The sequence below is a fragment of the Atractosteus spatula genome, chromosome 1, assembly GCF_055471065.1.
Source record: "Atractosteus spatula isolate fAtrSpa1 chromosome 1, fAtrSpa1.hap1, whole genome shotgun sequence".
NCBI lineage: Eukaryota > Metazoa > Chordata > Actinopteri > Semionotiformes > Lepisosteidae > Atractosteus > Atractosteus spatula.
In genome coordinates, this window is record NC_142706.1 from 65,225,248 (window position 1) to 65,247,959 (window position 22,712).

Sequence of the window (22,712 nt, forward strand, 5' to 3'; positions counted from 1 at the left end):
CTGGTGCACTATGGCTGCTGTCGCATCATCCAGGTGTTGCTGCACACTGGTGGTGGTGGAGGGGAGTCCCCATTACCTGTAAAGCGCTTTGAGTGGAGTGTCCAGAAAAGCGCTATATAAGTGTAAGCAATTATTATTATTATTATAAGGGCAAAGAATGATTAATTATAATAATAATTAGAGGAGTGACCCGTGGGTAACAAAGCCACTTGGACGCAAGCCAGGGCTTGAACAACCTTGGCTGGGTCGCCTGGGCGAGGGTGTCTGATGTTGAAAGACCCCGGGTAGGAATACTGATGATGTGTCCAGGTGCATCAGAGGATGTATTCTTAAATCATTGCAACGCGGCGGTCTGTACAAGCACAGCCTTCGCCAGAATTCAACCTCTTCGATAGGCTAACCCAAATTGATAAGCGTTAGCCTTGACCAATCCTCGGCCGAGCTGTACATAGATTGGCATGTTGACAAACCAATGACGTGTTTCCAAGGAATTTGTGCCTGGCCAATCCTGGCTCGGTGTGGGCGGGGCGGCAGCCGGCGGACAGAGCGAGCCGACCGGAGCGGTTAAAGCTCTTCGAGTGGCGGGCGAGGTCGAGGTAAGATGTCTGGTAAACGTGGTGTTGCGACGATGAGCCATACTAGTAATTTTTTTTTCTTGTTGTTCTGGCTGACTGTGTTGTTTATGAAGCGGGTGGGATTAGCTTTACTATCATAAAAGAAAGAGACGTGTGGCGGGGGTTGGGAGGGGAGATGTTTCGTAGATGTGTTAAGATGGCTGACTCGCGGATGGGAACGAGACAAGGGGAAATAATGTTTGCGTTCAAAACAAGAGGCGCCTTTCAGGCGGGTGTGCAGGCTCCTTAGTGAAATCAGAGTTTGAGATCAAAGTTTGCTTTGCTACGAGCTAGTTTTATGGTACAAGTGGCTTTGCTTTGTGCCTTTAAAGCCATGCCTTATTAAGAAGAGCTGCGGCTGAAACGTGTCTAGGCGCTGTAAATGTTTTTATAACATGTCGGTGCATTTTGAAAAGCTCGCAAACAAAGATCAAGGCGTAACATATCACAAACGTCTCTCGGCGGGTGCAAAGATCCCCCCCTCCACTCTGTAGACTTCTTAAATTGTCGCGCCTGCCTTCCTCAGTGCGCGCTTCTCTGAAACAGGCGAGCATGACTGGTCAGTCGAAGGGATAGGGCACGACTTGCGCCCGTGATCACAACAGCTTTTAAGTTCTGGTTCGTAGATGACGATTTCGGCATACGCAATCAGATGCTGTAGTGTTGTCGACGTGTTTTAAAGGTAGCTAGAAAAATATTGTATTTTGTTAGCAGTTGGGGAGAAATGCACGTGTTCTTGGCAGCCATTCATTAAATACTCGTATCTTTTAGAGACTTATTCTCTCTCTTTCTCGGCCGGTATCAGTTGCAGTCGAGAGATCGCCTTGTCTTGAAAGAGGCACCTGGTGTGTTTGGTGGCCCTGACCAGCTGCCCCCACACCCTCTGATATTGAACATGTGCTTAAGGAAGCACGAAGCAGGTCCTGTGGCCGGGGTGGTTGCCATAGCACATAGCAGGTCATGTACACGCGAAGCAACTTGTCTGCAGCAGTATCGTCGAAGATGAAGGCAGAGATGTTCTTAAGAAGACAGTTTTGGATAGGACTCTGTTGAAAACGGGAAAAAAGTTTTGAAAAATTTAAAATTGGTGTAGAGAAGCTCTGGAAGGCTGAGTGTTGAAGTTTGCAAGTCATCCCCCCCCCCCATTGTGACTCACAGTCCTGCTCTCGCTCTCATCCAGGAGGACATGGTTTGCACAGATCTTTGCTAAATCAGATTGAAGTGGCTATATAATAATAATAACTCTTCACACTTATACAGTGGTTTCCTAGACACTCCAGTCAAAGATCTTTACAGGTCATGGAGACTCCCCTTACCCACCTGGATTATGCAATGGCAGCCAGAGTGCGCCAGTGCGCTCGCCACACACCAGTTATCAGTTTGGAGGAGAAAAGACAGATGAAGCCGGTTCATAATTGCAGCTCTATAACTGTGGGATGCTGACTACTGTGTTCAGGCACTGGCTGGGAGTGTTGAGTAATTAGTTTTGTGACTGTAGGACACTGCACTGACCACTGTGCTCAGAGCTTGCTGGTAGCCATGAGTTTTTAATTCCTTATGCTTAGCTTTTTGCTGGACACTGCACTCAAAGTGCTTTACAGGGAATGGGGAATCCCACTCCCACCACCAATGTGCAGCCCCTCCTGGATGATGTGACAGCAGCCAGAGGGCACCAGTACTCTCACCACACACCAGCTCTCAGTGGGGAGGAGAGCAGAGTGATGAAGCCAGTTCATGGATGGGGTTACTGGGAGGTGCTGAGCAGGGGCTGTGAGCTCCAGCTGTATTTATCCCTGTGTTCTCTCCCCCAGGCCTGGGCATGAACCGAATCCGCATCCACGTGCTGCCGTCCAGCCGGGGGCGCGTGACCCCCCAGGCCCGGGCGCAGGAGCCCCAGTCCTGCTCCTTCTCCCCCCGGCCGTGCTCCCAGCCGCGCCTGGAGGGCCTGGAGTACTGCCTCAAGCACGTGCTGGAGGACAAGAGCGCCCCCTACAGGCAGTGCAGCTACGTCTCCAGCAAGAACGGCAAGCGGTGCCCCAGCGCAGCCCCCAAACCCGAAAAGAAGGACGGGTGAGTCCCCCTCCGTCTCCTGGGCAGGGGCCACGCCCTGCTGCCCTTTCCTGGGTGCAGAAGGGTGCGCTTGGCACTTCACACCATCACCCTCAAGCCAAGGGCAAGTGTGACGCGCTCCTTGTCGTCAGACACGCGTGTGTCGCTTCGACTCGCAGAGGGTGCGGAAGAACGCGAGTTTGGTAATGCCTCTTTCTTTAAGGTTGTCCTGCTATCAGGTCCCCTCATAGTCGTCTCTCTTCAAGACTTAAAGGTTTGGATTCTGTAGCTCATCAAAATCATCTTTATTCACAAACCTATCCTCTGGGCTGCTAGGAATTACTTGTGGTGTAAACGTACTTGAAATAACAGATGGAAACATATGAACAGTTTCAAGAAAAAAATAATTATAAACACATAATGGATGCAAAATAAAACCTGATGCTACATGGCTGTGAAGATAGAATCCACCCATTTACTAATAAATGATTTTATAACAGGTTAGTCACAGAATGGCCTCATCCCTGTCAGTGTAGGACATTCCCTTAAGCCCTGGAATGTATCTGGACCCTGCAGTGTTCTAAATGAGGACTTGTAAATGCTTTGTACAACTTTAATGTATAAAGGGATGCTGTTAATTGTGCTTAAAACTATATTTTAACACATTTTCCCTTTTGCTTCTTCCTCACATTGTGTAGAAGATCGATGCATCAACAGACACACCCAAGCCATTTTCACAAGTAGACTCTTCAAACTCAGGGTTTCCAGTTTTTATTTATAGTTTATTTTGCTGCCTTTGTAGTATTCTGCACTTGTCTCCCTCAGCTGATGTCAAAGTGTTTGTTCAGTCTTGAATTCTGAATCTTTAACAATTTCCTTTGTAGCTTCTGCAGGCTTTGCTAGTCCTCCTATATCATCTGCAAACTAGACAGGTTTACTAACTACACCATAATTTAATATAAATTAGTTGCACAGGTCGTAATAGTGATTCCCATGGTACTTCAGTGATAATTGCTTACACTTATATAGCACTTTTCTGGACACCCCACTCAAAGCGCTTTACAGGTAATGGGGACTCCCCTCCACCACCACCAATGTGCAGCCCCACCTGGATGATGTGGGGCAGACAGAGTGCACCAGTACCTCACCAGACATCAGCTATCAGTGGGGAGGAGAGCAGAGTGATGAAGCCAGTTCATAGATGGGGATTATTAGGAGGCCATGATTGGTAATTTCATCACCACAGAATGAGCAATCACTCTTTAATGGTACTCTCTGAACTGTTGGAAGGACTGTTGGCACGTAGTGGTTGCTGTGTGTCACTCAGATGGATGTGTTGCTTCAGTGGTAGATGAAGTTCATCCCCTCCTACGTGCAGAGCTGTTTGGGAAAATACTTCTATGATTACGTCATCTAGAGCAGTGGCTCTCAAAGTTCTATGGTCTGCGGACCACTTAAACCAAGTCACAGATGCAGTGTACCACCTGTGCCCACGTCCACTTCTTAGCCTGTAAAAATCCTTGCCTGTTAATGTACTAAAATTAACATTGAATTAAACTTGATGAAAGTACTAATTTTTACAAACAAAATTGCATATTTTGCACATACTTTTTATTACTTAAAAAGTTAATGTTAAGAATGGAGCTGCTTAAAGCAAGTCGCGTTAAGAAAGATGACTAGGTCAGCCCACAGGTGGTCTGCAGACCACACTTTGAGAACCACTGATCTAGAAGTGACAGTCTGGACTTGTCTCCTCATGGGCCCCTGGTGGTGTGTGTTGGTATTGCAGAGTGACGTTCTGCGCGGAACACGCCCGCAGGAATGCGCTGGCCCTCCAGGCCCAGATGAGGAAGGCGCCGTCGGGCCCCTCGCCCGAGATCCTTCTCTCTCAGCTCAGCGGCTACAGCCGGCCCGAGCAGGGGAGCCATGGGCACGACAGCAGCCGCAGTGAGGCCAGCCGGATACTCGGTAAGAGGCGTGGCTGGAGGCGTCTGCCAAGCCTGATTTACAAGCAGAAAAAAGGTGTTGTTTTTTAGGCTGATCTTTCTGCTAGTGGTGTTTATATTATGGTTATATTAGCTCAATGTATTTTAAGCATTACAGTTGCAGAATGTCTGAACTGTGATCAAGAGCTTAAGGTAACAAAAAAGAGAAGGCCACTGAGCCCTTTTAACTTATTTCGTTCCTAAAATTGATTTGATTTGAGATTCTCATCCATCAGTTTACTGCAAGAGCCCAGGGCATCTGCTCTGACAGCATGGCTACTTGACGGCGTTGATGGTCCTCTGTCTCTTCTTCCCAGATGAAGACAGCTGCAGCGAAGACGAGCAGGAACCCGCTGTGGTGGATCAGACGTGGAGAGGAGACCCCGACAGCGAGGCTGACAGCATAGACAGTGACCACGAGGATCCCCTCAAGTAAGACGGCACCCCTAGTGTGTCCAGAGTGTCCGCTCTTTGTAGTGCTTCATGCACAAGCTGAAAGCAAAACTTAAGTCAGGACAGTTCTCCCAGCCATGCCTGCCATGTTCATAAGACAAGTACCCTTATGAAGGTAAAGGGAAGACTTGTGCCTTTGTGTCCATTAACAAAAGCTTTAACGTAAAGGACGTACATCCTATAAAATCATTGGAAGGATGCAAGAACATCTAGCCGATCTTTAAAAAAGAAGAGAGCATTTCAGCAAATTGATCATGGGTGATTTTTATAATTGCAATACGGTTGTGCAGTGTAGGCTAAAAATACAGTTTGGGGTGTTGAAATTTAAATTAAGTCCATCTGTACGTTTTGCATCCTAGATGTTAATTTTAGTACTGTACTCCACTGCCACTCTGGGTCAACAGTGCATCAGATTTCTAAAAACACCTGCTTTATCTCCGTAATGAGGATCCAGAGTCTACACATAGCACCTTGGTTTTGTGATTTTTATCCTTTTGTGAGCAGGATTGTGTGGCAACAGGCTAACGTTGTTCTCCTCTTTGGGATGATGAAGTGCCACTGGTGTTCCCTCTCCTTGTTCCACAGGCATGCAGGAGTGTACACAGCAGAGGAGGTGGCCCTGATCACCCGGGAGAAGCTGATCCGACTGCAGTCCCTCTACATCGACCAGTTCAAACGGCTGCAGCACCTTCTGAAGGAGAAGAAACGCCGGTACCTGCACAGCCGCAAGATGGAGCACGAGACCGTAGGTAATCCAGCCTGGGCTCCAAGCATGGCGGTTCAGTAAAAGCCAGCCGTCATCGGCATCGCCAGGAAATTCTAGCACAAGGAGTAGCTTAAATGTGAGGCTGAGGCCATATTTCATTTTATAAACGTATCGTCGCATCACTGTGCAAAACTGCACTTGGATTTTATTTCAAGTGGCGGTGTTAAAGCCGGAGAATTGTCTGTCAAATTTTTCTCTCTGTCTTCATGCTTGACTAAGTGAATGTTATTATTTGAGTGGGTGTAAACGGGTGTGTTTTGGTTTGTTTAGTCCATGGCAGTATTCCTCAAGGGATATTAAACAAGAATCCACTAGCTTCCTATCGGGTTTCATGTCAACCTCAAAGTCCCCATGCTCACCTATAGGCATGGCTTGCACTTGCCTATCTGACTTACTTTTTACTTACTCCCCAGCTCTTGCAAGCTTCCTTTGTCTAATTCCAATCTCCTGTTTATCCCCCTATACAGGGGTGGCAGCGCCTTCTGCTGTGCCCCAAAACTCTGAAATTATATTCCCAAGGATATCAGAGTCACCCTCCCTGAGCTTTTTAAAATTCAGACTCAAAGCCTTCTCCTTCAGAAAGGCTTTTACCTAATCAGTTCTGTGCCCCTTGCATCTTCTTCTGCATTCATAACCCTTGGTTTTAATCTAGTTAATTGTATTACCTCCTCTCCTTGTTACCTCTTTTTGTTACTGAAAAGCACTTTGGGAAGTTACTTTTAAAGGCACGATATAAAATAGTTTATTATTATAATGTCAGTACTAAAGAGTTTGGCAGGTGAGTTCTAGCAGCTGGGTCAGTGGGAATGAAACAGTGGCGCTGGAGCTTGTTTGTGTTGCCCAGGGAGCAGCCTGCTGACTGGTCCGGAGGGGCTGTCCATGAAGGAGAGGGAGAACCTGAAGAAGCTGAAGGCCCTGCGGCGCTATCGCCGGCGCTACGGAGTGGAGGCGCTGCTGCACAGACAGCTGAGAGAGCGCAGGCTGGCCGCCACCGAGGGGCTGCTGCCACAAGTCAGTGCGAGGGGGCTGCCACTTTCCAGTCCCCTGTTTAGAACATAATGTGGGTTAATCCAACACACCTTTGTCTGCTTCTTTCAAGTGTCTCTGCTGTCCCTGATTTTAGCTGGAATACATGGGTGTGCTTTTAATATGACATTGTTAGGTTAGTACATTTTCTGGCTTGCACGTCTGAGAGCACCTTTACTTTTTTTTTTTAGCTGGTAGCTGAAGTTGCTGTGCAACTTATCGCAAACTCAGACGTGTCCTTCTCAGTCTTGTTCGGCCTCAGGGTTGCATTGAGTTCCTGACCATTTTAACTCTTTCAGGGTGGTAATACCCAAAATGCATCGCATTCACATGTTGTTACTACCCGTTCCCTTTATCTTCATATTAGTGTCGTGCAGTGTTAAATGACCCTGGTTTTAGCTTTAAAGGGGCTAGATTTGGGGTTTCAGAGTTCAGATCCACCTTTATTTGTATTCGTCCAGTGGGAATGGGAAGTGGTTTCCAGTTATTATCCCGATTGGGTCCTGACTGGTGTTTTCTGAAATGCACTGTGACAGTAAGTGGAAATAAAGGCTGCGATGTGTCCCCAGGCCCATGCGGCGCGCTCCAGCCAGAGGTGCATCGCCTTGGTGGATGGTGCCCGCTGTTCGAGCCAGTGTCTTCCAATGACGCGGCACTGTATTTCACGTATCCTTTACCGCTTCTCCATGCGCTGCTGTCTGCTTCAAGATGAGTGAGTTTCCTCTTAACTACAGAAGAAGATGGTTTACTTGCAGTTGAGACCCAAGACTAAACACAGGAGTGCCATAGCACACTCCAACCCATTTGAAATGGATTTTAGAAATGTCTGTCCCGTCTGTCTCCTGATCTGCCAGCCCTCAGCTAAGTGGGCTCGAGGGCAGAGAGCTCTGTACATTTGCATAGCTGTGCAGAGCCATAGGTTGTTGCGGTGTTGTCTGCTTCTCTAGAAGTACTGCTTAAGTCATAAGACTAAAACATCTTTGTCAAATTCCAAGTCTCCATTTTGTCTCCAAGTCTGGACTCTATTGTTCCTGTGTAAGTGCTGTCCTATGTGAATCTTGTGTGGCAGGGCCCTGAATCAAGGCTGATAGCTTGCAGTAGCTGTTGGTTTCAAACAGGAGCCAAAATGATGTTCTTCCTGTGGTCTGTTGGATATCCCCCCTCCTTTTGATAGGGGATGTCCAGTTCAGTTGGAAGAGACAATATTATAGCTGTAATAGCAAGCTTTCCTCCTTCTTTTTGCTGGTCTTTCACCACAGTTACCGAGCACTGTTCTGTTTGTCTGCCACTGTATCCCGCCCACGCTTGGCTGACCTGCGCTTGTTTCTGATGCCTTGTGTGCCTGGCTGGCCATGAATTCAGCTGCGCACCTGGCCGTTTGCGATCCCGAGCTCTTGTCCTGCTTTCCTTCACTGCTGCGGCGCAGACATTTACCAGGACAGCAATCAGGTGCTGTTCAAGATGTGCCCCGGCCTGAAGGACGTGCCCTGCGACCGGCCGGTACACATGGGGCAGTCGGAGGACCCCCGCTGCCCTCTGCACCTGTCCCTGCCACCGCCCATGTACCAGCCCGAGCAGGAGCCGCTGGTGCCCGAGCATCTGGCCCCGGTGCCCACCGACCTGTACTTGAGCGCCGCTGAATTGCAGCCCACAGAGAACCTGCCCCTGGAGTTCAGTGATGTAAGTCTTCTCATTGCCTCCCCGTTGTGGGCATTTCCCTTTCAGAGACTCCCGACTCCCTGCTCTTCTGGTATGTGAATGGGAATTTGCTGGTTACCCGATACCATATTTAACTTGTGAGCAGAATAGGTGTATTCTTTATGATACAGGCCAGGAGACCTCTACTAATTTCTAACCTATCTCGAGTAGCTTATGGATTTAAAGGCCTCATCCACCTGTAAGCAAATTTGCTTTGGTAATATATGGTAGCTTTATATCCACAACCCTATGTGTCAGGTAGTTCTGCATTCCTGGGCCTGTTCATTACTTGTCCAGACATAGTCTTCTTCGTTGACCATGTCAGTATGTTTATCCATTTTAAATACTTTGTCCTCTGTGTTTATGACTCCGTGCCAGACTGGGGCAGATTCATTTCCTTGAACATCTGTATGACATTCCTTGGAAGCCAGGTGCCTTGGTGCTTTTGGCCTTCCTTCCGTGACACTCATGTGCCTTTTGTGAAGCAGTGATCAGTTTTTCAGGGCCGTGCTAGAAACGCCAGTTACCGTTGTGATTGAGCCCTGAAGGGCGGTGTGCAGCTTGCTGTAGCTGCTGGCTTCCTTCCATGAGTTCCTTAAATTCTCTTAATCTAATAGACCTAAGCTGGTACTTCATTCTTTTAACAATTACAGAGACTTGATGCTGAGAGAACCTGACACAAACTAGTATTTGCTTTACCGGCTCACAAAACCCTGTTTCAACAAAATTCATATTAAGTATTCACTTGAAACATTCTGAAAGATAATGGAATGTATATGGTAGTTAGGTAAAACTACTAAACTGATCACTTTTAAAGCTACAAGAATATAGATTTTTAAATTTTCCATTTCCTCCATGCCAGCTGCTGCTGCTTTGGTACAACAGCGGGTTAGGAGGCGGTCGGTCTTTATGGTGTGTGTGTGTGTGTGTTTCTAGGACTTGGATGTGGTGGGGGATGGCATGCAGTGCCCCCCCTCTCCCCTACTGTTCGACACAGCCCTGGCCCTGGAGGACCAGTCAATCCGGGAGATCGCAGAGGCGCCTCTGGATATTCTGACAGCCGAGGAGCAGGCGGGGCTGGAGACCCCAGGGCAGGAGGCGGCCGTCCATTCCACGGAGCTGGAGCTCTCCGAGAGGGACACGGAGCCCATGGAGAACCAGGTAGGTACAGGGTCACCCGTCTGCCAGCTGACGGGCACACAGCTGTGGGCACTGGCTGTGGCCGATCGGTTTAAATATGCTCTCATGCAAAGGTGCATAACAGGTTTTTGAAAGGCTTGTAATTTAAACTGCTTTAGATTGGAGAAAGGATACAATTAATGTTATACACTAATAATAACATACAATAAATATGCTGGCTTTTTATCGGCTGTGCAGCGTTGAGTCTTGTGCCCCTTGATCACCTGTCTGTTTTTTTAGCTGCTCTGGGAGGGGTGCTTGAGGACGGGACAGTTTCTCTAGTCTAGAGGCCCTGAATGAACGCCGCTAGCTTTTGTAGCAGTGGGTTTCAAACAGGTGCCAAAAGCAAATTCTTTCTATAATCTTCTGGGTATCTCCCCTTATGAGATTGGAAATAGATAAATGCATATGGCCGGATGATTCTAAGTGTTTCCAGATGTTAGCTGGATTCAGCAAGTTCCTTAAGAGAATCTAGCTTGCGGAGGGGCACTGGGTCGTCTTTTCTCTTGAAGAAGCTCAGGTTCCTGCTCTTTGTCTTCCTCCCTGAAGAAATGTGTGTGAAATGCGCTAGAGACCGTACAGGCGGACTTTGTTGCTGCTACTGTGTATTCCTCCTGATCTAGAAACGGTGCATGAGGTTGCACTGAAGTGCTTGCTTGTTTCATTGTACAGGTGGTTTTGGAAGCTTCTGACCTAGCGGGCAAAGCCGGTGAAACGGCGCGTGGCATCTCTGCAGCCGATTTTAACACCCAGCCGGCAGACGCAACCTGAGCGGCTGCTGCCTGTGTAGCAGGGCTGGGAAACTCTTCTCGCTGTTGGGGAACTTGACGCCCCCCACCTCCGGCGTCCCCGCTGCCGCAAAAAGCCCATCGCTGTTGGAAGAGGGAGTGTGGAGGATGGGACCAGGACCGCAGTGTCGGCCCGTCGCGTGTGACTGCTGCGTGGACCACATCCGTCGCACCGAGGGGCACTTGAGAGGATTGTCTTGTCACCTCATTGCTGAACACGTGCTGAATTTCCTGCGAACAGCTTGTCGACCCTCGCTGTGTTTTCTGTTGCCCTTCTGCAGACTGTGGGTAACTGATTTCCATGCCCTCCGTGAGCATTGTATGTAGTAGGAGAATGGATAGGCTGTTCGAGGGGCTTGTTTTCCCATTCTGTACAGTCTGATACCATCAAGAGCTCTTGCAGTGATGGGCGCATCTGTACTCTTTCAGTGTCGGTGAATATTTATTAAAAGGGCAATTGGATTTTTGACCTTTTATTGTTTCTTAAATCAGCCGTAATGTCGCAAATCGTTCCTCCGTTGGCGGAAAGCAGGTTGTCCCTGGAGAAGCTCGTGTCGGCCCGCACCCTGCCCGGGCGCGAGCGCCCAGGGTGATCCGGAGACGCCAGGCAGCCGCGCCAGCCTGTCTTTGGAAGGTGGGAGGACGGGGCTGTCCATCGTTGGAGCTTTCTCTTCCCGGCATTTTGATATCCACAGCGTGTTGATTTATTTTTTTCATTAAAAAAAATGTATTGTTTTGACCAATGACTGGCATTTTGAGCGTTATCTTAACATGGGAAATAACTCAAGAGGTGTGTAAGTAAATGGACACAAGTTATCTGACGGACGTAACTTGCGAGAGTGCTTGTTGGATTAGTGCAGCCGGAACGATTTCCTTTCCTCTTCTGCCTTTTTGCTTTCTGAGCTGTGTGATGCAGCGCCTGGAGTCCTAGAATGGTTTAGCTGTATTTTCTGGTAAGTAGGGAGGCCATGGCAGAACTGGGATACTCGCACTCTTCCCAGCAATCGATTAAAAGATCAGAAAGGAGAGTGTCAGTCCTATAGCTCCTGTATCGAGTGTCTCGTTGGAGTGATCGAGAAATCGCAGGGCGTCTGCTGCTGTAACACAGGTGAGTGGCTTGTTCCACACAAAACCCTCTCTGTGATTACATTCTGCGTGTTTTGCTGTGGTTCTTGGCGAGCTTAATTGGACCAGGGACCAATATAGGGAATCGCACTGGCCCTGGTTCCTCACAGACCTCTGGCTAATAGGGGATCTAATCCTAAAAACAGTGGCATCGCATCTCTGCCGTTGATGAGCACGATCTGGCAGAAAGGATATCATACATGTATTGTTGCAATGGTATATGGCTTGTCAGTTCTTTTTTTTTTTCAGTCCTGCGCCAAACAAACAAAAAAAAAGATTTGACTTTGGTTTCTTGCTCCAAACCCAGTCTTATCTGGCTCAACATCCTTGTGACAATACTTCTACATTCTGGCTGTGTACACATTCTGTAAATTAGATTTACTACCTAGCACAATACACAAATACTTCTGCTGAAGGCGAGTACAATTTACTCCAGCTCGGGTTGCTTGCATCTGCACAGATGAGGATGGATCTAGGCAGCATTGTGGTTCTGCATCCTAAAGTATTCTGCTAGTGTGAGGAGTGAGAAGAGTATGATAGGTTCCTGTTTCCAGAAGCACGGGATTCCCCCTTGAGGAAAGACTTCAGTAAAGCCACCCATGACTTTCAGTGCCAGTGCGCTGGAGAACGACGTTCCACCACGAGGGGGCGCTCCTCCACGAACACGGTCGCAATGTAACGTCTATGCTTTATTATAGAGCAATTAGATCTTAACCTGCACGCATGACTCAAGCGGTAAAAGGCGAAGCAGTCCGTTATCATTTTTATGATGGAGCTAGACATGTAGTTTGGCACGGAATATAAAAAGTAAAACGTAAACAGGAAAATCTGAACATCCTGTTATTATACAGTAGGTTTGATGGCGTTGTTGCTTGCACCACAATAAACACTTATCCTGTAATTTCCTTTTTTTTCCCACTTTCACATCGTCTTGTGCTCTGGTTCGCTTTTCCTCTCCTTGTGGTCAGGGGTTAGACTGCAGAAACGGCCTCTGTGCTGTCCGTACCTGCTTCGATTACCTCCGCCAGTTCAGCGACAGGCTAGTCGTCTGGGTTTGGGGGTACGCACTGACGAAGAATGACGACATGCTGTGACGGTATTTCAGACTAGCCGCTGGGAATGAGTACGAGACACAGGAAAAGAGACCCGCCCTGCCCTCTCGCTTCACACCACGCCGCTGGGTGGCGCTGTTGTAGGCCCTGCCCCGTCCAGCCAGACTCGCATCCTTAACACTACGTGCTGTCCAGCTGTTGAGCCTCTTCCTCGCTGCTGCTGCCAACATCCACAGCTCTGGGTCTCAAGCCACCGCTGTTCCCTATAAACGCTGGCTTAGCCGAGCCCGGGGATGGGGACATTTGCCTTCTGGATACCGGAGCCATAGACAACGCTCGAGTCTGCCGACGGGTTTCCGACTGGCATCCTACCGAGGGGAGCCGTCCGGGCCCGATTGGCTGCCCCCGGGAAGACGGGGCGGGCGGGAGCAATTTAAAGTAATGACATCACTTTTCCTGACAAGCGCTTCCAAACACAGGAAAGGGGCTGCGGGGATTCTGTTGCGCTGTCAGGGAGCAAGAAGAGGAGCATCGCGGCTCCTTTTCAAACAAAATACGAATCCGACTCCTTTGTAGCCTCCGATGTGTGTCGCAGGCTCGGCTCTCCCCAGCAGACGTCGCCGGATGAGGTCGGTACTGGTTTTGTGCTGTTGGACGTGGTCTCGTTACAACGGCGCCTGGTACTGGAGGGATAATTTAAAGCCCCTTTCCAGCCGGGTATTTATATACCTTATCGTGCTTCTCATTGCTAGGCGATAGGCTCACCCGGTGTCTTTTGTCTGGCAAGCGGAGAGGATACAGCTGTTTTTTTTCCATTTAGCGGTGGCGCTTTGGCATCTGTCGGCGCCGGGCGCTGAGACCGCTCAGCCTGGCGAGCCGGTGGTTTCCGCGCAGGAAGGTGGCCGAGTCGCGCTGGATTCCTGGCAGCTAAAAATGCAAACCCCCCCACCCCAGAAAAGACCGTTGGTGTTCGGCCATTGACCGTTAGCGAGAACCTCTGTAAAAACATGTTGATTCTGCCAGGAGATTTGAAGGTGGTCGCTGCAGAAGTAGAAATGCATTCATCAGAGGTTCAGGATTGAATTCTCCTGTTCCTCTGAAGAGTTTTGTACACCAAGGCCCCGGCGTCTTGTGTTCTGAGGGAGAACCGCAGGACTGAGAGGCCAGTTGATAGCTGTTTTTGATATACTTAGCTGCTTTGTGCCGTTCTGCTGTAAATAGCTATTTTCATCATCATTGCGCAGAAGGGTAAATAGCATTTTTCCTGGGGCGCTGTGTTACGTCTCCTGGGCTGGGATTGCACGCCGATGTTGGCTCCCGTGTTCCGGCGGAGCTGTGACCGTCCCGTGCCGTGAAGACGGACTGGTCCCGTGTCCGCGCGCGTCCGGGTGGCACCCACGACTCGCCCCAGTGCCCACGGGCTGCACGCTCTTCTCTGGGAAGAATACGGGGGCCGATCGTTTTTAGCCATTTCGAAGACTCCAAACACATTGCCTTTTCCGCAAAGTCAAATGAGGAAATAACATTTTTAAAGTTCGGTTCAACAGTCCCGAGAGAGCCCCCATTTATTTACGACGTTTTTACAGATGCGCTACTTCCCAGCACACACCGCAGCAAATTGTATTATTTATTAATTTTCTTAAGCATTCAGGCGGTGAAGTGTGGATTTCTGTTCTTGACTGGCAGAGAGGACCACGGCAGTTTTGTCTGGTGAGATGTCCTGCCCTCCCGAGAGCAGGAGATCAGCGAACGGAGTACAGAACTGCGCCATTAATCTCGCTGGACTGATCCTCTGGCCACAGGCTTCGTCCGCATACTGTCACCTCCTGAACCGGTCTTCTCCTTCGGTACACGTAGCTCCCATGTGCTTCGTCCGACAGCTTTTAATAAGGGTGATTACAATATAAAATCAGTTATATTAAAAGAAAAAGTTCATTTGGAGAAAAAAAAGAGGTCCTGATCCAGGAATTGGCCATGCTCTGTATCCTTTTGGAACTGAAAATCGTTCAGTTTGAAATGGCCCCCAGTCTTAGATCAAACCTTCAGTCCTTTAAATCCTCACTGCATCAGCATGTGATGGGACGCTGAAGACGCAAGTACAGTTTTCAGGAGTGAAGACAGTGTGTTTTTACCAGCTTGGTTTGGTTTGCTCAGTGGTTTAGTCTGCAAGGGCAGATCTCTCTGACTCCTGATGGGTTTTTGTCTGTCAACGAGCTTGACTTTAGTGACTGCAGGTGTGCGAAGTGTTTCCCTACAGGCCTGTAGGCTTCGCTTTGCGATGTTCTGCACCTGAAGCAACCCAAGTCAACAGTTTGTGTTACAAAAAGCTGCAAATATCTGCAACAGCTTCCCAAAGGAACCCTAGCATCTTTCGTCACCTTTATTATGAGCAGGCAGGTGACATCATAAGGCTGGTCGAAGTGCTAACCTTACAGGTTTGACAAGGTTTAGGTGGGATCGTGTGCCGAGAAGGGTGTCTTTCATTCTGAATCGAGACGGCACCTGCAGTGGTAACCTGCTCCCGTAGTCCAGGTGGGGTGGCATAGCCCGGAGGTGACGGGTTCGCATCCAGTTATGCCACTGCAACTTTCCTGTGATCCTGTGAGATAATTCTTCCCTCATGTTCCGGACTTTTGGGTTGAGGACAGGGCCCAGTGACCTCAATCGTAATAATAATCATGCTGACGCAGCAGTAGCTGAGAGCTGTATGAAGGAGCCAGGTTTTTTAAAGCCTTAAACAGGACTTAACCAGCAGCCTATGTCGAGATTTAAGTGTAGGAGTGACAGGCTGCCAAGTTCGTCTGTAGTAACTGTTTACCAGATTAACAGCAATCTTTATTGTCTTGGCTAAATTTTATTTTCAATTGAAAACTGCATTTTCAGGGGTTTTTTCTCCCACATTGGAGTTCAAGCATAACTGTCTAGACAATTATTACGCATTTTAGGCTGAGGATTCAAGTACAGCCTTCATCCATATATTATGATGCACTGTGTTACCACAGCGTAACACTTTACTTGCTGAGGAGAAAATCAATGAAAGTTTTTTTTTGAAATGATAGGTTTCCTGTGCGCTTTAAATACCCCTCTCCGCTGGTTGATTCCAGCCGTGCAGACTGGCAGAGAGCAGCTTTAAAGCTTTAATTAACTACAGTGCAAAGGAGGGCGAAACCGTTGGGACCACATGCTTCCCCAGACTTCTTAAAGGTTCTTCATATGTCTAAAGCTTTTTTAAAAGAAGCTCCACATCTTAAAGAAACTAATTACTCTCCCCAGCACGTTTACCAGCCCTCTGCCCCACCCCCTCACCCAGCAGCGAGGCGTGTCTGTTGCCCAGCGCCAACCAATCCCGCCACCCGAGCTCCCCTGGCCACGCCCAGGTGCTGTGAGCATGCTGGGAGCTCAGCACTGTGAATTTCGTCCGTGATTCCGACTTCAGCTGCAGTTTTAGGAATGGCCATAATTCAGCGGGGGCCGGCTGGCTTGCTGGCTGAAAATCCAGCCTTAGAATCTCTTGTCGGTTTAGGTGCTCTGTGCAGCTGCTGCGTGGTAGAGCTTGCTGTGTTTCAGAGGAAAAAGTCTAGTTTCCCTCTTTACGCTTAGCGGGGTGGCTTGGAGCCCCACAGGATAGTCTTCCAGCCTGTCAATCCGCCGAGCTCTGGCCGAAAGTCATTCCGGGAACACGGGCAGTGATCGCTCTCTCTCGCCCTTCTCTCCCTAACCAGCGTTTCATTTTTTTAACTCATACCGTCTTACTGTTATTTAATGCTGCTCACCGATAGACACCACAGTTCCGTTGGGAGATGTGAAAGAAACGATGCCGATTTACTGCAGGTTGAATTCAAATGCAAGGAGGTAAAGACACTAGAAGTGATTGTCTGGATGGTGTTAGGTAGGTGAGCTGCGTTGATGGCCCAAATAGTTTTTTTAAAAAAGAAAGGAAAATGAGGCACCAGCCCGCGGCATTGTCATGCAGAGGAAGTCTGTGTCATCTTCCTGGTTGCAGCTGCTCTGACGCAGCTGGAGGGCTCTGGGCTGAGACCCTGCCCGTCCACACAGCCTGCGTACAGATCCCTGCCCGTACCTGAGCGAGGTGACTCACGATCACACAGCAATCAACCTCGCCCTGGAATAAGCTCTGCAGCTGGTTGAGGTCGCTTAAACGGCTTTAGTCGCAGGAATGCATCACCTCAACTCAACTACAACAAAGCTCATTGTAGGCTGCAAAGAGATGAATGCCCCAGGACTTCACTGGTAAACACGCGGGCATCATGTCCCCTTAAACGTGTTAAACCCGTGTGGCGAGACTGGGGCGCTCTCCAGATCACACTGACGCCTTGCAGAAAAAGAAACCAGCTGTGGCCATAAATACCAACAAGAGAGAACATGTCTTCTGTGTGAAGGGCTGTTTTTCCCCTGAATCCGCCGCCTGTGTCTAGACAGTAGCTCAGTTGTTTGGCCTGTCAGATTGGGTGATCAGACGCTGGAGCAGAGACGCGTGCTGTGGCGGTGGCCCCGAGATGAAGAGAGTTTGTGGGGCGCAGCGTGATCCCTGCCCCCCAGGCCGCCTCGCGGGCCAGCTGCTCTCGCACGTGCTCCTCCGACTCCTGCAGCCCGCCCCGGCTCCTGCAGTCCCCTTATTGTTCGGAAAGATTGAAAACTCAAGGCCAGGCCCGGACCAGGCAGAGGTGTGGCTGGAATATGTTTGATTCGACAAGGTGTCATGCATGATCCTTTGAGTCTGTTTAAGGGTAGAATGCTCTCTACTCTTAAAAAAAAAAGTGCCGTCCTTCAGACGAGACCTAAAAAACGAGATCCTAACTCTCAGTGGTATTTAAAAATTCCAGGGTGTTTCTCAGAAGGAGTAGGAGCGTCAACTCCAGTGTCCAGGCCTTTACCAATCATGGCTTCCTTATAATTCCCATCTAAGCATTGGCTTCATCACTCCTCCCCACTGATAGCTGATGTGTGGTGAGCGTACTGGCATCATCCACGTGGGTGCAGCACATTGGTGGTGGCGGTGGGATTCCCCTTTACCTGTAAGGCGCTTTGAGTGGAGTGTCCAGAAAAGCACTATATAAGTTTAAAGAATTTGTTATTATTATTTACAGCATGTGGATTAATCTTCTCTCACCACTGCAACCCCCAATGAGCTGGCAGTGGGAGCATACAGATGAGGCGGCCATCGCTCAGGCTGAGCCCTACAGGCCAGGTATCTCTAGGTCAAGCATGACATTTGCCATTTGCTGTCTGTGATTAAGGCTATTAAAACTTCCCAGGTGGCATCCCAAAATTGGTTGAGTCTACTAATATGATTTTGCGTAGGTTGAGTGAGCAGTCAATAGAGTCCCACTTTCCTCGGCTTGCTGTGTCTGTGTCTGGGTGCCTGAGCCTGTAGCACTGGCAGTAGGAGCTGTATCAGTCCTCTGGCACAGTACTGCCACCCTCCAGCGTGTGTAGATGACCCTGCACGTTCTGTAGGGCGGGCACGATGTCCCACTCTTCTTTGCCAGTGAGAGACCAATAACGGTGAGACAAACGACAGTCCCCAGATTTGTGAATCTTATTATTCATTTGATTGATTTATTTGATATAATACAAATGAATGGCTTATTTTAAAAGCGGTGCACCTTGGACCAATAAAATGTGCTACATGTAGAAATAAGATCATGGGAATTGCAAATCACAGGGCAATGACTGGGAACACCAGAGGGCACCGATGTCACTGTACTGAGGGTGTGAGGTTTGCTCCCCGAGTATAAAATTAGGTGGTAGTGTAGCGCTGTTCAGAGTTGTTGGAATCTAGTGGGCTGACTTGTAATCACTATGTATGTACAAAATTAAAAAAAACAGCAATTGCCTGTGATTTTTGTTGGGACAGGGGCCGAGGCTGTGATGGGCCAGGAGATCAGATGTCGAATGTGTGTGTTAGGGTGAGATTGTCATTCTGAGCTGGGAGCCATAGAGGCTGGCCATCTGGGCTTAGCTGGGAGAGCTGACTTACAGCGTTTCTTTTTCTTTTTATGGAATCCTGCTGAAATGACAAAATCCCGCTTAAAGGATTTGCCCAGAGTAGCACCAGAATCCTCAGTGAAAAAAAGAAATAAAAACCAGCACGGCCTCATACATCTGTTGTTTTGAGGGTTTAGTGGACAAACTGATGCTTGTTTAAGGTGCGGAACATGGGCTTGTATCAGACTCTGTAAGAACAGGAATGTCAGTAGCATTAGGACCTGATTTTGATATCTTACTCATAGGTAATCTAGTAATAAGCTCTTCCTTTAATTTTGCTTATTTCACAAATCCAACTCAGACATACGAATGATGAACTGCAAAGTACAATAAAATCATACATTAGAAAAATGATTGTATAGTAGTGATTTGAAACTAACTGGCTCAGAGTCTGTAATAAGCTTAGGGACAGCATTCCATTATGTTGCTACATAGCAGTGGAGAATAGTGCACTTGTGATTGAGGGGTACAAAGCAAACCCCAGGTCTGCCGGATGAAAATTCAGAGAAAGTGGGTAAGCACCGGGTCGATCTGCCAGGTATGGAGGAGTGAGCGAGTCAGGATCACAGCAGCGATACCAGCAGCTACATTGGCCTGCAACTCATAACTGGCAGCCCCCTGAAGCTCAGCAGATGTGAGATGGCCGGTATCTGGATGGGAGACCTCCTGGGAAAGTTAAGGCTGCTGTTGGAGGTGGTGTTAGTCTGTTACCAGCTAGGTTAGCTAGCTAACTCAAATTTTGAACTTTGAATATTGATTTTTAGCAATCATGGCCTCCTAATAATCCCCATCTACGAATCGGCTTCATCACTGTTCTCCTCCCCACTGATAGAGGATGTTAGTCTGTGGGTGTACTGGTGCACTTTGAGTGCTGTCACATCATCCAGGTGGGGCTGCACATTGGTGGTGGAGGGGATCCCCATTACCTGTAAAGAGCTTTGAGTAGTGTGTCCAGAAAATCGCTATAGAAGTGTAAGGAATTATTATTCTATCCGTGTAAGAAATGGAACATGGAAATCATAAGATGGGCTTTCTCGTGTTTGTAACCTTCCAGGCTTGGTGAATGCTGACGTTAGAAAATGTTTTCAGGAGAGCTGCACACGTGACAGAAGAAACTAGAGCACCCACCCGTCTGACCAAGACTGCAGCCCACCCAGCCTGCCTGTGCAAATTACAGCCCAGGGCTCGGTGGCGTCTGTGTGCCAGAGGCTTATTGCTTCTATCCGATGGAAACCCTCTCATCAAGGGCTGGTCTTGTAATCTGTGCCTGGCGAGTGGGTGGAAGTTAAGTCGTTTTGAACCGTGCTGTCAGGCGTTGGTCTGCCTCTGTAATGTGAAGAAGGAGGTGCCAGACTCTAGTGGTGGAGTGATCACAGGGGCGGAGCGGTGGCGCTGTGGCGCTGTGGCTAAGGATCCGCGCCTGTGGCTGGAAGGTTGCCGGTTCAAATCCTTCGGCCAGCAGAGGAGTCCTACTCCGTTGGGCCCCTGAACAAGGCCCTTAACCCCAGCTGCTCCAGGGGTGCTGTATAAATGTCTGACCCTGTGCTCTGACCCCAAGCTTCTCTCATTGTCTGTGTGTCTCATGGGTTATGTGAAGAAATTGTATATGCCCAGTAAAGTGATCTTATCTTATAGGTCTCCTGGACATGGCCACTCACTCATGTCCCTTCACTGCAGGAACTAAGGGGATGTGATCCCCATGCCCACAGGGGCTAGTAAACTCTAGCAGAGTATTTATATAGCAAAGATGGCAGTATTTCTGAACTGGGCACGTGGAAGAACTGTGTGTTGTGCTGTTTGAGGTGGAGGTCTGGGGTTATGCTGGTACAGTATTTCATCGTCTCAGGACCAGCAGAGCCTGGAGCCCTTCTGCTTCAAACCAGAGTCTCAGATCTTGCTCCTAGATCCCCATCAAGCTGTCCCAGACCTTTTCTGGTGTTGTGATACTTATAGTGCCGCAGGTTTATTTTTTACAGACCCACCAGTACAGGTCCACTGTGCAGGCGTGAAATGCTCCTGTCTTTCCCGAACAGGGCCCGGCTCCACGAGGTTTCCCGGGCCGAGCCCGAGATAGAGCAGTGGACTTCAGAGCCGCTGTGCTGTACGGGTTTTTATTTTTCTTTTCTGCAGGTTGATTTGTGGACACGTGGTTTGACTCGGTGCGATCAGACTGTTTGAATCTGTAGTAGATGTGGCTGGGTCAGTTTCACAGTCCAGCTCTTTTAAAATAGGAAATAGTTCTTTGGAGTTTTTATATTCCCTGTCCAAGTGAAGCCGGGTCCTTGCGACGGACAGACGATGGCAGTTTTGTCCCAGCAAGTCCGCGTCTCCTGACTGCAGTGCTGTTGTTAGCAGTCCTTTTCGCAACCAGGGTGTTTTTTCAGAAGGCTGCACAGCTCGTGGTTGTCTCCTCTGTGTGTCTCACAGGTGCTCAGACATGTTCTGTGCTGGGGGACCAGAGCACTCTTCCCTTGCTGCATGCACTCACATCTCCCCACTCTCTCCAGTGTCTGTCTCTCTGCGGACTTCAGGTGCTGACAGGAAAAATGCTACCCTAGAAATTCTGCCCTGCTTTAGGGCATGAACTGTGGCATTGTGCAATATTCAAGTGGGCCTGTGAAATATGGGCACACAATTCACTTCTTAAAGGAAGTCCTTACAGTTGCTTTTCAACACTGTTTCAGTCCCTGTTGGGGTTTGTGGCCCAGTTATGAGAGCTGAGAGAACATTCATAAAAAAACCTGCCTTGAGCATCATCCGTGCACCATCTCTAGTTCGCCTTCGGTGCTACCGCATTGCTCGGGAGGTATTTAAAAAAGATTCGATTTTTTTTATTGAAAAAGATCCTGAACCCGAACAAAACCATCTGCTTCTAGAAATGAAAAGGTCTTGGCGCAAGCTTTTCGCCTGGTTGTGATGGAAGCGAGTTAAAAGCTAGTGTCGAGAGCACTTGGTAACGGTGCCAGACAGCTCTTGGGTGTTGCAGGTCAGGGAGGTCTGTGTGCAGCCCCAGAGGTAGGTAACTAGCCCAGAGAGAGAGAGGACACTCTACACTCTAGTTCTGCTGTCTGTGTGGCTGTGCTGTGGTGAGGCCATGGCACCAATTGTGGTGCTGTCTTAGAGTGTGTTTCTGGTCACAGACAAAGTGATTTGAGAAGACCTGCTTTTTGTAAATTTGGGTTAAGGAACCCCCCAAGTGCCAGAACCTTCCCAGCCTCCAGGGAACATCAGCTGAGACCGGAGTGTTGCAGTAAGTGCCTTCCAGTAAGCCTGAAGGAACTGAGGTCATTACTCCTCAACATGAAAGACATAGCTTCTTCCTGTGATGCAGTTCTGCACGGCAAGCAGACAACAAGGCCTTTTCATTGCTGCTGTTAAGTGCTGATGAGATTGTAAATTACTTCTCTTCTCTACCATAGTTCCTGTCTGTGTCAAACGCTTCAAGGTACAGGCGAACAATGTGTTTCAGAGCTGGGTGAAGCAGCACGGCATGTCTCTGAACCCTGCAAACCCTTCATTAAGGCTTGAGAGGTCTCCTGTCTTACAGCTTGTCCCTGACGGTGCGAATGACCATCCAGCACAACTGAGGTCAAGGCCACTTTGGGGCACGACCAGTCCTGCAAGCAGAAGGACGCAGAAAAACGTTGTCGTGGTTGTTTCTATTAAGCACAAAAATAGACGCCAACAACGCCACACGCTGTCAGTGATATTTATAATCTCTGTACTGCAGAAGCAAATCCAAATACTTTGCATTTTTCCTCCTTGCTTTTCATAAAGCATTCATAAGGGACTGGGCAGTTTCTGCGATTCCTGGCTGGAATGTGGTTGTTTAGAGGAAGTGTATTAATGTGAAAGGATACTGCTGAGGAGCAGAGCGGGTTCCGGGCGCTGATGATCCAGCTATCTGTGCATCTCTCAGATGTGTAGCTCACAGGAAGCCCCCTCTCACCTCTAAACTGCTCTTTCTC

The 22,712-nt window shown here is 48.7% G+C and overlaps 1 protein-coding gene and 1 non-coding gene across 2 annotated transcripts; both read left to right on the forward strand.

The window, feature by feature from the left end:
* Positions 1-515: 515 nt before the first annotated feature.
* On the forward strand, positions 516-11,301 carry kansl2 (KAT8 regulatory NSL complex subunit 2). Its single transcript, XM_088917286.1, has 10 exons — positions 516-596; positions 2,426-2,684; positions 4,453-4,631; positions 4,966-5,080; positions 5,687-5,850; positions 6,712-6,878; positions 7,463-7,559; positions 8,320-8,573; positions 9,528-9,752; positions 10,443-11,301. The coding sequence occupies exons 2-10, from the start codon at positions 2,434-2,436 to the stop codon at positions 10,539-10,541; spliced, it is 1,551 nt and encodes a 516-aa protein (XP_088773412.1). The 5' UTR covers positions 516-596; positions 2,426-2,433; the 3' UTR covers positions 10,542-11,301.
* Positions 7,961-8,098, forward strand: LOC148841601 (small nucleolar RNA SNORA2/SNORA34 family). Its single transcript, XR_016091640.1, has one exon. It is a non-coding gene; the product is annotated as a small nucleolar RNA SNORA2/SNORA34 family (small nucleolar RNA).
* Positions 11,302-22,712: the final 11,411 nt, after the last annotated feature.

Excerpts from the sequence above, each read along its gene's own strand:
- kansl2 (XM_088917286.1), top strand. The coding sequence starts at position 2,434 with ATGAACCGAATCCGCATCCACGTGCTGCCGTCCAGCCGGGGGCGCGTG. Across the intron at positions 4,632-4,965 it reads TGAGGCCAGCCGGATACTCG|ATGAAGACAGCTGCAGCGAA; the intron begins GTAAGAGGCGTG and ends TCTTCTTCCCAG. Across the intron at positions 9,753-10,442 it reads CGGAGCCCATGGAGAACCAG|GTGGTTTTGGAAGCTTCTGA; the intron begins GTAGGTACAGGG and ends TTCATTGTACAG.